General features: G+C 38.0%; 2 protein-coding genes and 1 long non-coding RNA gene across 3 annotated transcripts; 2 read left to right on the top strand and 1 right to left on the bottom strand.

Annotated features, from left to right (window-relative positions):
* The first annotated feature begins 3,314 nt into the window (after positions 1–3,314).
* On the top strand, positions 3,315–4,352 carry LOC149405890 (uncharacterized). The gene is made up of 2 exons (XR_016295435.1): positions 3,315–3,477; positions 4,046–4,352. It is a non-coding gene; the product is annotated as an uncharacterized LOC149405890 (long non-coding RNA).
* Positions 4,353–9,232: 4,880 nt separating this feature from the next.
* Positions 9,233–10,825, top strand: LOC149405889 (UPF0481 protein At3g47200-like). The gene is made up of 2 exons (XM_089607893.1): positions 9,233–9,262; positions 9,389–10,825. Exons 1-2 carry the CDS (start codon positions 9,233–9,235, stop codon positions 10,823–10,825), a joined length of 1,467 nt encoding a protein of 488 aa, XP_089464019.1.
* Positions 10,826–12,900: 2,075 nt separating this feature from the next.
* Positions 12,901–15,073, bottom strand: LOC149405888 (putative transferase At4g12130, mitochondrial). Its single transcript, XM_089607056.1, has 2 exons — positions 14,847–15,073; positions 12,901–13,257 (listed from the first exon to the last, which is right to left on the bottom strand). Exons 1-2 carry the CDS (start codon positions 14,977–14,979, stop codon positions 13,010–13,012), a joined length of 381 nt encoding a protein of 126 aa, XP_089463182.1. The 5' UTR covers positions 14,980–15,073; the 3' UTR covers positions 12,901–13,009.
* Between the last annotated feature and the right edge of the window lie 2,949 nt (positions 15,074–18,022).

The following is an 18,022-nucleotide window of genomic DNA, read 5'->3' as shown; positions in this document are numbered from 1 at the left end:
CGTGGAGTAGATCAATGTTCATCGCACTGTCCGTGAAGAACAAGCTCTCCTTCATCGACGGAACCATCAAGAAACCCAATCCTGATAATCCAAGACTGAATGCATGAAAAAGAAGCAACAACATCGTTGTCTCATGGATCCTCAATGCAGTCTCCAAAGAAATAGCCTCTAGTATTCAGTTTGGCGACTCTGCAGAGGCAGTATGGAAGGATCTTCAAGAACGCTTTCAGCAGAGCAATGGTCCGAGGATCTCCCAAGTTCTGAAAGAGTTGGTAAATCTGACTCAAGATTCAAGGTCCATAGCCTCTCACTTCACCAGGATCAAGTCTTTATGGGAAGATTTCCAGAATTTCAAGCCTAGATGCTCGTGTGGAGGATGCAAATGTGGAGCTGCTAAAGATCTTGCTGCGTTTAATGACAACATATATGTAATGATCTTTCTTATGGGTCTGAATGACTCTTATGCCAGTTCTAGAGGCCAGATTCTTCTCATGGATCTGATTCCCCCAATCAACAAAGTGTTCTCTCTCATCACTCAAGAAGAGAAGCACAGAGCAGTGGAATTAGGATCGGCAACACAAGATCAATCAAACACTATGGCAATGGCAGTGAAAGAGGAGCCCAACTACAAGAAGACCGCCAAGAAAGATCGTCGATCCATACTGCACTCACTGTAAGATCTTGGGCTACACAATGGACAAATGCTTCAAAATTCACGGCTGACATCATGTTTGATGTTCATCTCACGTCCTGACATCATGTTTGCTGTTCATCGGCTCAGTCAGTTTGTCTCAGCACCACGTCTACCTCACCAGAAAGCAGCTCATCACTTGCTGCGATATTTGAAGAGTCAACCTGCCCTAGGACTGTTTTACTCTGCAGTTTCATTGATACAGCTGCGAGCTTTCTCTGATGCGGACTGGGGTACATGTGCTGACACTCGACGATCCATAACTGGCTATTGTGTTTTCTTGGGTGATTCTCTTGTTGCATGGAAATCCAAGAAACTAGTCACAGTCTCTCGCTCCTCAGCTGAATCTGAGTATAGAGCGATGGGGTCAGCCACAAGTGAACTGTTGTGGCTACAGCAAATTTTGCGTGACTTGGGGTTCAAGTAGCAAGTTCCCACCGTGCTATATTGCGATAATCAAGCAGCAATGCACATTGCATCGAATCCCACGTTCCATGAGAGGACTAAACATCTGGAAATAGACTGCCATTTCATTCGAGATCATCTCAAGAGAGGGGACTTGAATTTACTACAGGTTCGCTCAGCTTTACAATTAGCTGACATTTTTACAAAACCCTTATCTTCTCCTATTCTGCATAGTTTGCTGAGCAAGATGGCTCTTAAAAATGTTTATTTGCCATCTTGAGAGGGAGTATTGAGATATTATGTACTTAGTGTTTCAGTTATTGTTTCAGTGAGCTTGCGTGTTGTGCAAGTCACTCACCTGTTAGGTGTCGTTTTGTTACTTAGTCAGTCGTTTAGTCGTTTCTATTCTGTTTTAGCTTCTTATCCGCGTATGTTGCTGACTGTGCAGAGTCATGTCTAGTTGGCACGACTATATATATCTTGTACCTGTTTTTCTTTTTCAATCAATCAATCAGATCATTCTTTTCAGAGAATATTCTTTCATTCTCTTGTTTGTCGCTTTCTCCACAATTCGCCCTAATTTCTAGGTCTGTGAAGTTCAATAAATCTACGTCTATACACGCTGTACATTTTCTTCCTCTTGTTTAAATCATGACCAAAGAAAAAAAAAAAGACGATGAGATTGAATCAGCTCACGCGTTCAAAAGAAAGGAAACAGAATTGCTACGTGACTTGGAGAAACAAGAAATGATAATGAGAAGCCAAGCCGAATCATCAAGAGTATGCGCAAAGATATATTATTTTTATTTATTTGTTTGTTTATTTATTATCATCTCCATCAAAGTTCATCAAAATCATACTCCCGTATTTCATCTGTATAAGTAAGTCTTCACTTTTAAACCTGGACACGTACGTAAATATACATGTTTTACATTTTGTTCCTCTTGTTTAGATCACATTAACTACCAAAGAAGAAGATGAAAATGAGATCAAATCAACCGACGATGAAACAGAAACAGATCTCGAGCTCAAAGGAATGGGAATAGATCACTGGAAGATGAAAAGGCATTCTTCAGGCGATTCATCAAGAGTATGTCCAAAGATATATTATTGTTATTTATTTATTTATTTGTTTGTTTATATTGTCTCATCTCCGTCAAAATAAATATACTAATCATACGGATAAAAGCTCAAAACATCAGGAGGGAAAAAATGCTATAAATTTGCAAAATGAGAAATTAAAACATAAAATTTGAATGAAAGTGGTACAGTTTATTTGCATGTTAAAATAAATAAATAAGACAAACATTCGAGCACAATGAGCTGTGTCTCTCTGACTCTACTAGTGTTTCTACTTTTGATTATTATTATTTATTTATTTAGTTTCAGCTTCATTAAAGCTCATCAACTCCAGTATGTCATCCAATTAGTTTTCACTTGCAAACTTGAACAATTAAAAAGCTCTTCCTCTTGTTTATACGCATTATACACTTTCTTCCTCTTGTTTAGATGTAAAGGATAAACTTTTGAATCTCGCCGTTTGTAATTTACGGTTAATAAATGAGCTTTCGTGTCTCACAAGTAAGTTCTTGAATGAATTATGGACATTGAAGTTTAGAGAGTTAATTTAAATTATTTTAAGGTAATGGAAAATCTCGGAATAAATAAAGGGTTTATCGAGTTCGTCTCGAATAATAAATTATTTTCCGAGGAAATATACCGGAATTTAATTTAAGAAATAAATTCTCAAAGATGAGAATTATTTCCGAGAAACCTTAAATATATTTAAATTAATCAAGAACGAACGAGGAAAGTCTCGGTTTGAATAACTTAATTAAAAGTTCAAGCGAGAACGGGTTTTAGTCACAAAATTTGTGACAAGGACGTGATTGTAACGTTTTTGGAGCTGTTTGAAAGAAAAGAGTAAAGAGAGGCTGTTTTAAGAGATACGTGTCACAAACCGGGTGGGCCACCTGTGCGTATGTGGCGCGATGAGGATCTGCCACGCAGTTGGTCTTATCCTCTCTCTTTCCTTCTCTCTCGGCCACCTCACTCTCTCTTTCTCTTTCTCTTATTTCTTCTTCTTTCTTTTTTCTTCTCACCCGCGCGAGCTCCAACACAACCAGAACAAAGAAAAAAAAATTCAATCGGCAACGACCACCCAAGCCTTTTCTTTCCGGCCGCTCAACCCCCCAGCACCACTCCTTCTCTCTCTTCTTCTTCCTTGCTCGCGCTCGCCCAGCGCTCCGTCACCGAGCCGCGCGCGCGCCGTCCAGCTGAGACCGAGTGACCGCCGTGAAGCTTGAGCCGCCGCGAGCTATAGAGGACGCCGGTGAAGAGAAGAGTGAGCACCAAAGAGTTTGATTTCTCCCAAAAGCAAGGTGAAATCCCTCTTACCCAAATTGAATTTAAGAGTTAGGGTTTGGATAAATTAATTTGGGGGTTCCTATTTGTGAGCATGGGTGATGGTTTTGAATTGGTTTCCGGGGTGATTTACGCTGGGTTTTGATGTTGATGATTGGAATTGATGAGATTTGGTTTCGGTGTTGGGTTATGGTTGTTTGCTTGGCCGTGTCATTGTTGGCTGTGTGACTTGATTTTGGCCGTGGGCCTTATCTTTGGCTGAGTAGTTTTGGCCGAGATTGTTTTGGTCTTGAAATTCTTATTTTGACCGTGTGTTTACTTTGGCCGTGAGTTTGGTCTTGGTTATGTGCTTTGGTTCACTAGTTAGGTTGATGAAATTTGAGCCTCGGGGTGTTATTTTGAGTTAATGCCCGGTTTGATTTTTGGTTGATTGTGAAATTGAGAAGTGATTTGGAAGTGGTTTTGAAGTTTGGTTCGTTTTTGAGTTTGGAATGGAATTTTATGACAAGTTTTGATTTCGGGTTCTAAGTCGAGTCGGGAATTGGATTTGTAAATTGACTCGGTGTTTATTTCTGAATTTCACAGCTCAGTCACAGATCGGATAGAATCGAGCGAGATCGGCGGAAACTGAGCGCGTCGAAGCCCAAGAGTAGTGAATTCAGAAAGAGATTTTAGAGCTCGATCTCACTCGTGAGTCGTTTATCGCTTTATAGCGTTAGACTCGAGTTTTAATTTTGGATTTGAGATTGTATTCAGGGATTATTTATTTAAGAATGTTCGAGAATTTAAATTCTGGTTAATTAATTCAGAATTCTCGGTTTGTATGATTTTTCGGATTATTCATTTAATTTATTTAAGACTCGTCAAATAATGATTTGGATTTTATTTCGTACTCGTTCTCTGGTACGAACTCGCACGAGTCTTGAATAAGTTTAAATTCCGAAAAGCCGAGAAATAAGTGAATTAAATTCTCGAACCCCTGAACCGACTCGCAGTGAATCCCGATAACGAACCTTAAGCTCGTCAGCTTCTCCCGAATCATTGACTAATGAGATTTCGACTTCAGGTTTTAGTTTCTCGACGCTTCAGGACGTGTTAACGCTTCAGGATGTATAGAGTCACGGGAAGCGTGAAAAGCAAGGAAACTCCGGAAGTCAACAAGTTTTCAGACGATCTTTTCCAGGTAAGTGTGGAGACATAAGTCAACTACTTACCAAGGGAATAACCCTGTTTGTTTGTGCATTTGTTTGCTAGTAAACAAGAGTAGGTGAAAGCTCTAAAATGAATGAACTTAAAAGTTAAGGCTTCGGCCACTCTTGCTTGAGAACTTAATTCGGGTACGCCCGTTAGGTTCAAACGCTAACTTGAACCAGCCACGTTTGCTATGTGTATAGTTAGACCTCTCTTCTAATTCTAGGAAGTAGGTTAGAATCGAGAGGACGGAAGAGCAATAGACTCTCGAATTCAATCGGGAGTAGAGGGTTCAGAAGTCACATTTCGAACTTTCAGCTTAAAACACTTAACGAGCTTCAAAGAGAAACAGTAAGTTCTTTCGGGGTTTATCCCGTTAAGCTCTTCTGTATATAAGTATAACGTGTACGCTGCTAGCCGCAGAGTACCCAAACTTTATTTAAACTCATGTCGGTGGTACCCATAAGTCAATGACTTGTGTTTGTGGCAGACCTAGGTGGTCTGTATGGCGCTGAGTACTCAAAACTGGGGAGAACCCAACGGTAACGGGCAGTCGCCACGAGCGAACCCGATGGTAAAGGGCAGTCGCCTCGAGCGAACCCAACGATAACGGGCAGTCGCCACAAGCGAACCCGATGGTAATGGGCAGTCGCCTAGAGTGAACCCATTCAGCAATGAGCAGTCGCCTCGAGTGAACTCATTGTCGTGCCAAGGGGGCACACATGCGCCGACGTCAGATGAAGATGGTACCACTAGTGGATCCCAGACAATCTTAAAACACCCAAGCCGCCGTAAGACTGCTGCTCGAGGTCTGAGGCTGGCTTATTGTCGTCGTGGAGATCGTAGCAGAAGAGGATGTACGATCTTGCAGAACGACAAGTGAATAGATAGAGTGTGATATCACGCTTCAGTCATGCTCTAATGTTATGTTCTAGCGATATCTAGCAATCATTCTGCATTCTTGTATGCTTGTTTGCACGTCACATGGCATTAGTCGTTTTACTTTATAGATAGACTCCCACTTACTGAGTCAATCGACTCATAGTTTTATGACCCTTGGTAATGTAGATAAGGGAAAAGCTGGTAAGCGGGAAACGAGATTGAAGACCGAGACCGAGCGCGTATTGCCTTGACCTATGGGCTATGGGGTTTCTTAATCAGGGGTTAGTGTCTTCTGTTAAAACGTTCCGGAACATATTTGTATAGGAGTCGCTATAAGACTCTAAGTTATAAAAGCGAAAAATTTCCCCGAATTTTCGCAAACTACTTTATTATGTTTAATTTATGTGTTTATATTATGAGTTATGTACAGATTTGAGTTGATCAGTCGCGGTTCGTGGGCGAGCTATCGCTTGCGGGTCGTGACATTAGATCATGATAAAAGAAGAAGATGACAATGAGATTGAAACAGCCCAAAAAGCTCACGTGTTCAGCGGAAAGGAAATAGACTTGCTAAGTTACTGTAATGATTTATAGTGACGTGTTTTTTTACGCCTCGAACTTTTTAATTAGTGGTCTAAAATCTAAATACATAATTATTATCATTTTGCAGTACGATGCCTTCCTCGCAATTCAACACCACTTCACATACCAATAAATTATTATTATATGACATCTTGACTCATCATTTTCATGAGCATATATTAGGTGTTTAGAGCATCTTTAATGGTCATTTGCTTAACAATTAGAGCGATTTGCTAGTAAATAGCAAAAATTTAAACTACTTTCTTACCATTGTTTTACATATTAGCTATTGATTTAGCTTAGCAAAGTAACTTTATAGAGCAAATTGTTTAACCATTAGCTTAGCAAAAAATAGCCCCATTTTTTTTTTCAACCAATGAGAACTATGTATCATGATAAAGACATTTAGCTTACCATTAAAGATGCTTTTATTGGCTATAAGTTAGAGCATCTTTAATGGTCATTCGCTTAACAATTGAAGGGACTTGCTAGTAAATAACAAAAGTTCTAAACTACTTGCTTAAATCATTGTTTTGTATATTAGTTATTGATTTAGCTTAGCAAAATAGCTCTATAGAGCAAATTGCTTAATGGTAAGCAATTATCATGTCACATAATTATCATGTCATATAAAACCGTTTGTTTTTGTTTTTGCTTGGCCAGCGAGAAAGCCAAACTACAACAATCCATCCACAACTACTCATCACAAAAAATAAATCTTTAAAAAATTAACACTTTTATTCTGTGTTTTGAAATTTAACTGCTATCTTGCTAGTACAACCACATCTACAAAAACTTAATCAAGCTATCTTACTACATTAATTTCATTTCATCACACACATTTACCATAAGTGCACTTACAAAAAAAAATATAAATAAAAACACACACATATATATATATATATATATATATATATATATATATATAAATATATATGTAAGCAATTATATTTGTGAATGCCTTACATGTGGTTTCTGAAAGCTGCACACATGCTGGAAACTTTTAACAAATTATATAATATCAGTGTTATTCTTAACTTATACAGATATAAAGTGTATTTTAGACATAATGGAACAAATACTTTTTTAGCATGAAATTTACTTGTCTTTGTTTTGTTGTCCCTAAAAGATTGACATGCTCATCAACATTCCTATCAAGTACGAGCTCACACCGAAATCGCACCTGTTGTTGTCGGCGCACATCTCGTACGCCACCAAATTCAGCAGCTTCGACATCGTTGAGTGGTCCACAATCAATGCGTTGCCTTGAAGAACCTCCGTGCGGAGAACGAAACATCACATAATCTCGAGCTGCTGCTTGGTTTGATCTTGATGCCCGCCGTTTTCAAGTCCTGCACGTTCCGGAAGGATCTCGGACGTTCCAGAATATTCGGCGGTTGGTAGGACAATTTTTTTCCATGGCCGACGGTGAGGGGATACAAAAGCTCCTCTCGGAGAAGGTCAAGCAGGTGGCCGGATACAAGGCTCCTCAGCACCGTCTCAGGCTCCTCGAAGCAAGAGCTTCCAGATTCCGGGCACAACAGAAACGTCCCAAACGGCAAGCAGTTCTCCGAGAACATTCTCGGCACCGGATCTCCGTTCGCTGCCACGTGGAGGAAGTTGGAGCACCACGGAGAGTGCCATATATATAAATATATTACTGATTTCACGGGTCAAATACTCTGATTGAGTATTATTAACGTTTTTAAGGTTGTTTTCATTATCCAAGAATGTCATAAGCTCATCTCTTCATTTTATCGTTCTACAAATATACAATCCAACTAATAAAAGGAATTTGTTTATAATTGGTCGTAAATTACTATGTCATTGTAGTATATGAATATGCATGCAATATTTTTTTTCTTGGCTTTATTGTCACTTTATACTTAAACCTTATTATTGGACTTTTCAATGTATGCATGGCTCAGTTTTAACTTTTAAGTGCTTCTTTCTTTCTCTAGTGCCATAACTTTATATATATATATATATATATATATATATATATATATATATATATACATATTCTCTCAAAAGAATATATGTAAATAAATAAAGAGAGAAAAATAAAACGCCTCAGGTCTCTGTGACTGAGCACATTAATTTTGGTAAATATTTTAGACGAGTAAGGAAAGGTCCATTCACCTTGGATTCGCTTTCTCAAGAGTCGTCATTGTAAACGTTGCTTAGCTCAACAAATACCAATACACATTTATTCATGATAACGTATCTAACCGTAAATGATCATTTAAATAAAAAACTTAATGCATTATGACAATTTCTATCACTACTATCCATGGGGATCCAAGATTTACATTATGGGGACAACTCTGATTAAAAAAATATATATAATACTAATTTTATAGTGAGCATGTAGGAAAATAATTTATTCAAATAATATATATATATATATATATATATATATATATATATCTCATTAATTTAAGCTGAAGATATGTAAAATTAATTTGATAACGTGTTTGGCATCTCCTTCTTTCTGTGTAGGGCATTTGCAATCTTCATCCGAACCATCAATGCCTTCATGCTGATTTCGTCGTAGCGAAAAATCACCTTTCACATCAAATCGTTCTACTTTAATTCGCCTTAGGCTCATCTTCGTTTGTCTTGATTGTCGAGGTAGGCTCTAATATCAATTGTTGCGACAATCTCATATTCAAGCTCTCAAAACCAAGATACCTTGAACTCCAAGTAAACTTCTAATCGCCATGCTTCAAAACAAGATCACGCTAAATTAAATATTTGACATGAGTGTTTTTAGTCCAATTCATACGTAAATGACCTAATTCAGGGTTTGATCTTCACTATCAACGAAACACAATAAATCGAGTATTTGAACTAAAATCTGAGAAACCCTATAATTAGTTCAACACTCTCTCTCTCCCTCTATGATGAAAACCTAGTGGAAAGTGTTACAACTCAATACTGTGTGCAACGCTATCTATTTATACCTGATATAAACTAACGCTTTCATATTTATGGCTCTATTCTACCTGATATAATTAGGAATGGTTGTTCACTATAAATGCCTTCATCAATGGCACATCTACCAGTAATTAACGCTTTCATATTTATGGCTCTATTCTATAAATGCCTTCATCAATGGCACATCTACCAGTAATCAGACTCTGGGTATATATTTCACCAAGTTCTCACTTGCAAACTTGGATTATTGTTACTACAAGTAAAAAAGACGAAGCAAGTTCTCAATAAATCTACTCTTGTTTTACTACAACTTGGATTATTCTATATACACAGACAGTTGTACATTTTCTTCCTCTTGTTTTGATCATGGCCAGAGAAGAAACAACAGCCGAAAATGGTCACGCATCATACAAGAGTAAAACAGAGTTGCTACTTGATGACTTGGACTTGGAGATACAAAAAGACATGATGCGAAGGCAAGACAGTATGCTAACGGCCGACGATTTCATAGCGAACGCATCATCAAAAGCACGTGTCAAGATCCAGAAGGTTCCGGATAGCATAAAGCTTCAAATACGAAGAGAGCAGTATTACACGCCGAGGGAGATCTCGATCGGTCCCATCCACGCTGGCAACGAAAAGCTCGCCAAGAGAGACCTCAAGCTCCAATTTGCATCAAGATTCGTCAGAGGTTGCGAAAAAAGCAAGGAGGAACTGCTCGGCCTTGTCGAAGCCGACTTGAAGGCGATCAAGGAATGCTACGAAGAGAGCGTGGTCAAGCCATTCGATGACAATGAACTGCTGAGTCTATTGTTTCTTGACGCTTGCTTTGTTTTGCAGCTCATTCAAATGTTCCCCAACAAGCTATATGTAATCCTGTTTGGGTTCAGCAGTGGGCTCCTGAATTCTATCGAACAAGACCTGTTCCTTCTCGAGAATCAACTTCCGTGGTGCCTCCTCGACATTCTCATAAACTGCTGCGCCAAAAAAGAGGAGTTGGAGAAAAGCATCTTCATGTTCATGGACTTCGACGTGGGTGATGGAGAAACCTTCGGGGATCATAGAGTCCGACGTGGCTTTCTCGAAAAGGAGAAACCTCTCCACCTCCTTGACCTTCTCCGAAGACAGCTTTTGCATCCGCGCAGCACTAGCAAGCCCAAAATGTCATCGGCCGCGGCGTCCATAGTTGTGGAAGATCGGAGATCCTTTCGGAACGTGCAAGACCTGAAAACCGTGGGGATCAAGGTCAAGTCCAGCAAGACCTCAACATTATCCGACGTTTCGTTCTCCAGGTATTGGTTCTTCAACGCGACGCTGAGGGTGCCGGCGTTGACTGTGGACAGCTTGACGGTGACGAGGCTGCTGAATTTGGTGGCGTACGAGATGTGCCCCGGCAATGAAAGGTGCCGTTTCGGGGTGAGCTGGTACCTGTGGGTCGTGGACTCGCTAATTGACACGGAGCAGGACGTGCGCGATCTGAGGGAGACCCACGTGCTGCGCAACCGCCTCAGCAGCGACGAGGAAGTGGCCACGCTCTTCAACGAGATTGGCTCGAACCTGAGATTGGTCCCCACCCGCCCCTACAGATTTGTGCAAGCACAGATACAGGAGCACTACGAGAGCAAGTTGGCGCGGTGGTGCGCCCAATTCTACCAAGACTACTCCAGCAGCCCGTGGAAAGTGTTGGCATTGATCGCTGGTGCGCTCGTGCTCATTTTTGGCGGGATCTCCGCTTTATACGCTATGTATCCCCGTAAGGATGGGAAATAGATTAAATCATCCAAACCACCAAAGAAGCCGTACATGAGTTTGTGTTTGCCTCTTCTTTTGAGTTTGTGGTAATTTGCAATTTGGTCTCATTTTCTCATCTTATAAAAAAATATTGAAAAAAGGTGGTTTCATTTCTTTGGATAAGAAGGTTTGTTTTTAAGTTGTGTTGTCGAGATTATTATTGGTGTAAGCTAGAGAAAAGAAGTGGTTTCATTTCTTTGGGAAAATAAAAAAAAAGTTGGTTTTTTAGTATTGTGGTGTAATCAATTCCCAAACAATCATATTCTCCTATAATTATCATGTTTATATTTGTTTGGTTGGAAAAATTATTGCAATGTTTAATAGATAATTTTGTTTTAAGTACTGGCTTAATTCCATTTGAAAATAGTGAAAGCTGGAGTTTGATTAACTGAATATTGAATTGCAATGTAGAGAGAAGGAAAAAAATATTGTTTAGTTTTAGCTTAACCTGACTTATATTTTAGGAACTGTTGTAAGCACATTCCAGAAAGGATTATTCCGAACGTAGAATTATTGAAGTACAATACTTTAGATTTCCGACCCCGGACACGCTTTCTACCCCATTTCTTCATCGTATTCAAAAAATTGGTTTCAATTCATTGGATAAGATGTTCTTTTTGTAAGTTTACTTGTCGAGATTATTATTGATGCAAGCGGAAAAACAGTGGTTTCATTTCTTAGCAAAAAAAAAAAAAAAAGAATACGGTTGGTTTGACGTATTGTCACGTAATCAATTCCCAAAATCATATTCTCCTATATTTAGTGGAGTAAACTAGTAACGTAGCCATTTTGAAACATGACTTTTGAAATCTAGCCCACGTTTGATAAATTTTGCAATCTAGTCATTTACTGAAATTTACGGCTATAAAATACATAATTTACCATTTTTCTTATACTTACGAGATCAAAACACTAGCCCACGTTTGACCGATTTATATTGTATACAGCAATTTAATTTCAGATTTTTGAATTTATAATAGGAGATTCGGTGATGTAATTAAAAGGGAAATGAAATATTTATTGATTGAATAAGTCAAACAGCATAATGAATACACGTAATTACTCATGACCTGTTCAAAATTTGAAAATAAATTTGGAAAAAAAAGACCGCATTAAATGCGTATTAAAGGAAATGAAAGAAATCGGCTCTACATGCACATATGTAAATTTACCATAATTAACAGAAATTAACAAAGAAGCGGATATTAACAAAAATTTACAAACATTTACACTGTATTTGCTTACACGGCTATAATGTTCATTAAAGAAATAAACGCTCAATAACCAACTTTGCCAAATATAGAATTTTTTTAAAAATTCGAAATATATACACGTGTATTAACTTCAAAAATTTTGAATGATAAAACGTGGACTACAAGTTTTTTAAGCCAAATTCTAGTAGAGGATATTATAGTAATTAACATCTTACATAATTAAGACACGTCATCATTTTTTGCTAGAGTGAAAATTTGGACGAAACGTTGGCTATATTACAATTTCACCGTTTCAAGTGACTTAGTTCGACAAATTATTTAGTGTGTCGTTTGGTTTGAAAGGCTGTAATATGTGGCTGTTTTAGATCTTTTCTAGAATAGTCAAATTTGGAGAATGATTAACTGAAAAACTAAAGTACAATGGAGAAGAAAATTAACAAATGTTTAGTTTGGAGTAACCTGAATTATAATTCAGGAACTGTTGTAAACGACATTCAAGAAAGGTAGGGAAAACAAAATCGTAGAAACCTTAAACAAAAGAGCTTGAAAAACAGCAGACAAAAATTGATTCGAAAAAAAAACTAAAATCAGAAAGTTAATATATATATATATATATATATATATATATATATATATATATATATATATATATATATGGAGACTCTTAGAAGCTTTATTAACCAGAAATAAATAAATAAACAACATTATACATGAGAGATAGAGTGAGAGAGAGAGAGAGAGAGAGAGAGAGAACATTCTTATCATCCTTAACTTAGTTTTCGTTTCTTTCTGATTTAATCTCAGCAGAGGCTTTTTTTTTTTTTTTTTGTTCTTTTTTTGGCTGAGACTACCACCACCTAATTAAAAAAAATGAAGGGATTCGAACCCCTGACACCGTGGTGTGGTTCGTGCTCGGGTAAAAATTAAAAAGGTCCAAAAACTTATTCCTTCAAGCAAGAGCGGTATGTTGGTGATAGTGTTGAGACCTCTCGTTAGGCCACCAATCTGGCTTTGAGGCCTCAACCTTCACATCCTGTTGACCTTTTATCCCCAAACATGACTCTGAGCTCTTCAACGCCTCTTCGACCCTCACGATTCCGAGCCCTCGAGACCCGATCGCCGTCGTCACATTTCCGACTTTCTTGCCCGATTCGGGGTCCACGATTTCCGACCCGGGACACACTTTTTGCACCATTTCTGACCCCAAAAAAAATCAAAATGTGTGTCAAGCAAAAACCAAAAAGTGGAGATCACACAGCGGACCAAAAAAATCAACAAAAATACTAGTGAAAATAATTTTTTTTTTCTTACTGTTGCGATATTTTTATGACTAGCACGCAAGTGGACGTATCGAACAAGTAATAGTGTTACGTAAGTAACGGATATCGATCCCACAGAGACTAGTTACTATAGCGACGTTAAACAACCTAAAGCAAATTGATTTCACAAATTTGTTGATGGATGTGTTTATGAAAATAGCAAATGAATTAACGTAAAAATAAACGAGAAACAAACACGAGATAACAAGCAAAGGAAACTACGGGGTTACGATTTCACTAGGTAACACAGCATTGGGGTTTCGGGAACGAACAATTACCACTATTCCTATGTAAGCTAATCTCATTCTCTCATAATATTCCCTAGCCTCTCTCGAGTGATCTAGCGAACCTATGCAATTGTCGGATTACTTATCCTCTCGGCCTCTAATCCTATTAAAACAACCACATGCACTAAACGCGAGAATTCTAACGATTACACACTCGTCTAAGCCGTCAAGCAACCTAAAACAATGTGATGAGTGAAAAAGGGCACGAATTTTTACTCTCTCTCGAGCAGCTAAAAACTCTAATTAAACAATTCTAAAGGTGATCGAGCTAAAGAATGCATTAAGAACACTTCCACACAAGCAAACATATTCATGAAACAGTTAATAACTAATCAAACCCTAACGAAACCCCTAAGCTATATCTAACCCCGACTACATCGTAACCCCGCTAAAGACTTAGCCTCTAACGGTGTTCATGACCATGATCAACACAAGGAGAGTGATTAAAAGCAATAAAACTAGCATAGAATGACGAAGAGAGCTCATGATTATAACAAAAAAGGAATTCAAGAACACAATAGTAAATTAAGAGCAGAAAATAAATAGAAGGAAGAAGAAAAACTATTAATGGAGTTCCGGCTGATCGGATTTTGTCAATTCCGTTGATAAGCTTTCTCTCCGTTGCAAAAGCTCTCCAAAACAATAATAAAATAAAGCGTAACCTAAAAATAGAGGCTGAGTTATGTTTTATAGTGGTTTAGGTCGAAGTACAATTTTGGACTGATATGGGCCTTAATAAAAACGATCCAATGACTGAGATTAAGTCAAAATTCGACTTTATTTTCGTCAGGATTCGTCGTCTTGCGGCGCGCCATCCATCCTCGCGGCGCGAGGCTCCTTTCTTCGCATCGTCGCGACGCGAGATCTCCGCGAGGCGCACCGCGAGAAGCTCCTGGAACTTTTTGTGTTCGTGAAAATGCAGGGGTCGCGGCGCGAGGTCTTCTGGTCGCGGCGCGAGGTCTTGCGCACCAGCCTCCAAATCTTCATTTTCTTCATTTTGACTCCAAATTCATCGCTTTTACTTCCGTTCCATCGATATGTGACCCGACAGCTACTTTTCATCTATGTTGACCTGAAATTCACTATAACCACACTAAAACCATCAAAAACACTTGAGAACGCGCTAAATCCAAGTCAAACGAGAGCAGATTCGTACGTAAAATACGCACTCATCACTTACCTTCACCGTTGTGATTGAGGAATTTTAATGGTAGCAATCTCTTTCGAATAACGCCACGGTGGTGGGTCCGAGCGACAAGCTCTTGGCCAACATAACACCCCTTGTCAAAGCTTATCGCGTTTAGACCCACCATATTGTACTCGAGAGGAATTGCCTCACCTACACATCATGAGTTTATACTTCATTTTCCTATACACACATTTATCAATCTACATATTCACTTGAGAATGATTAACTGAAAAACTAAAGTACAATTGAGAAGAAAATTAACGAATGTTTAGTTTGGGCTAACCTCAATTATAATTCAGGAACTGCTGTAAACGACATTTAAGAAAGGTAGGGAAAACAAAATCGTAAAAACCTAAACACAAGAGCTTGAAAAACAGCAGACAAAAATTAATTCGAAAAAAAACAAAAATCAGAAAGTTTTAAGCCACTTAAACTATAAGAATTGTAAATTAGCTAACCTTTTGTAAATTCTTTGTAAATAGCCAAATTGCATACGTGGCATCTTATTGACTGCTTATTTTTTTTACATGTGTTATCCTTTATTAATTAGCCACAACTTGTCGCGGCTATTCCCGAGAATAAAAATTGTGGCTGTTGCCACTGTTTGTTGTAGTGTCATTCGATGACGATGGGCTGCTGAGTCTTGTGTTTCTTGACGCTTGCTTTGTTTTGCAGTTCATCTTCGACATGGTCCACTACAAGATCTGGATCAGGAGTAGTGTGATCAGCAATGGGATCCAGAATTCTATGGAGCAAGAGTTTTGTTTTTATTTTTTTCTCAAGAATCAACTTCCATGGCACCTCCTCAACATTCTCATAAACTGCAGCGCCAACAAAGAGAGGTTGGAGAGAAGCATCTTCATGTTCATGGACTTCATGTTCATGATCTTGGATTTGAGTTTGGATCTTTGTTGATTTATGTTTTGAGCGTATTTTTATGTTGCATTTGAGTATTGTTGGAATTGAATCTTGATTTTGGATATTGAATAGTGTATATTTTGATTTTACCTTTGTATTATATGTCTCTTTACTTTCTAGTTTTCTTGCTTTTGCTTATTGTTATTTTGTTTTGCCTGATTTCTATTATGAGCGAGAGGAATTATATTTAGTATATGGCTCCTCGTGTGTATTTTTTGGACCACTTCTCGTACGGAAGAAGACCACCCCATGTGAGAGTTTGAAAAAAAAAAAGCAAATCTATCGTCATAGTAATAATAAATACATGCCAACTAAAAACGTAGTAATCCGAGTAGTTGGGGAATTCGAATTAAATATGGCCAGTAATAATAAATACATGCCAACTAAAAACATACGTTGTCTCTAATCCCATTAATGTATTTCGCTGACTTTGATTGAGTCTTTTTTCTTTCACGGGTCAAATTTACATATCACTATCTCTCTCCTTCTCATATAAAATTGGATAACCAATTTTTTCACTAAATTAATAACATATTTGGTATGCAGTGTTGTAAAACACACTTCACACTTCCGTGTTTGGCGAAGCTAGGAATTCCAATCAGAGGAGCAAATTTGAAAAAATAAATCAATTCAGGTGAACAAATTTAGAAAAATCATATAAATTTAGTTTAAAATTGTAACACTTTGTAAAACTTTTAGGATAAAAACTGTAATTTTCAAAAGTTCAGGGTATGTAGCTCTGCCCTTAGTAATTTTAAAAAATTCTCAATTTTTTTTACTACCTATAGAGTATGTATTAGGGTTTAGGGTTTACCTAAACAATTTACTTTTAATTAAAAGAAATTAAAATACTTCTTATTCATTATTTTCAGTGTTTTTCACAACTGAATTTAATGTTTACACCCCTAACCTTATTATTAACTACTTATAAAAATAAAACTAACTCATCAACTACCAATTACAATAATCTTATAATACAAATTATCTCAATACATATGATTTCTAAAAAGCGAGAGAGTATAGATACCAGTTGTGAGAGCGGATAGCCTATGGCTGAGAGTTGGGTGAGAGTTCCCATTTGGTATAGATTCGTATCCCACTCAGTCTCAGTCTCGAGTTTCTTCTTGAACAAAGACTTTCGCTTCAGATCTTCCAGAACCTTCCCGTAATCCACACTCCCACCGGAAGTTCCTCTGTTTTCCGATCCGGTTACGGCCAGCAAACTCAGCAAGAGCTTCCAGATTCCGAGCACAACAGAAACGTCCCAAACGGCAAGTAGTTCTCCGAGAACATTCTCGGCACCGGATCTCCGTTCGCTACCACGTGGAGGAAGTTGGAGCACCACGGAGAGTGCCATATATATAAATATATTACTGATTTCACGGGTCAAATACTCTGATTGAGTATTATTAACGTTTTTAAGGTTGTTTTCATTATCCAAGAACGTCATAAGCTCATCTCTTCATTTTATCGTTCTACAAATATTCAATCTAACTAATAAAAGGAATTTGTTTATAATTGGTCTTAAATTACTATGTCATTGTAGTATATGAATATGCATGCAATATTTTTTTTTCTTGGCTTTATTGTCACTTTATACTTAAACTTTATTATTGAACTTTTCAATGTATGCATGGCTCAGTTTTAACTTTTAAGTGCTTCTTTCTTTCTCTAGTACCATAACTTTATATATATATATATATATATATATATATATATATATATATATATATATATATACATATTCTCAAAAGAATAAATGTAAATAAATAAAGAGAGAAAAATAAAACGCCTCAGGTCTCTGTGACTGAGCACATTAATTTTGGTAAATATTTTGGACGAGTAATGAAAGGTCCACAAATAATTCCAAGTTACGAACCTCAAAGTTCTCCATGATTTTGATGAAGATTGTAGTGGCGTCTTCTCCCCGGATATCCTTGACGAGATCAAAGAAACTAGTGAACTCCCAAACTTTACGGACCCTTCGGCAGCCCCATAAGCTGTGCGTGACCGTTTCCGGTCCATCAAAACACCTCGGCCAGCGCTCATTGTCGGTGATCTTCTTCCGAGAAAGGTTCGCCACAAAGCCAGAATCCACCCTTTGCACACCCGCCAAGCAAAAAGCTTGATTTTGGGTGGGAGTGAGAGCTTCCAAAGGGTCTTCCACCACCTCGCGGTAACGCCCGGGACGGACGGAGAGGCACGTGCAAGGGAAGTCATGGCCAGCGATAGCCACTCTTGACCAAGTA

This window comes from Urtica dioica, chromosome 2, assembly GCF_054948205.1.
Source record: "Urtica dioica subsp. dioica isolate 48M chromosome 2, U.dioica_male_clone48M_v1_H2, whole genome shotgun sequence".
NCBI classification, from domain to species: Eukaryota; Viridiplantae; Streptophyta; class Magnoliopsida; order Rosales; family Urticaceae; genus Urtica; species Urtica dioica.
The sequence above is the reverse complement of the archived record's forward strand: the minus strand, read 5'-3'. Positions and strand labels throughout refer to the sequence as shown.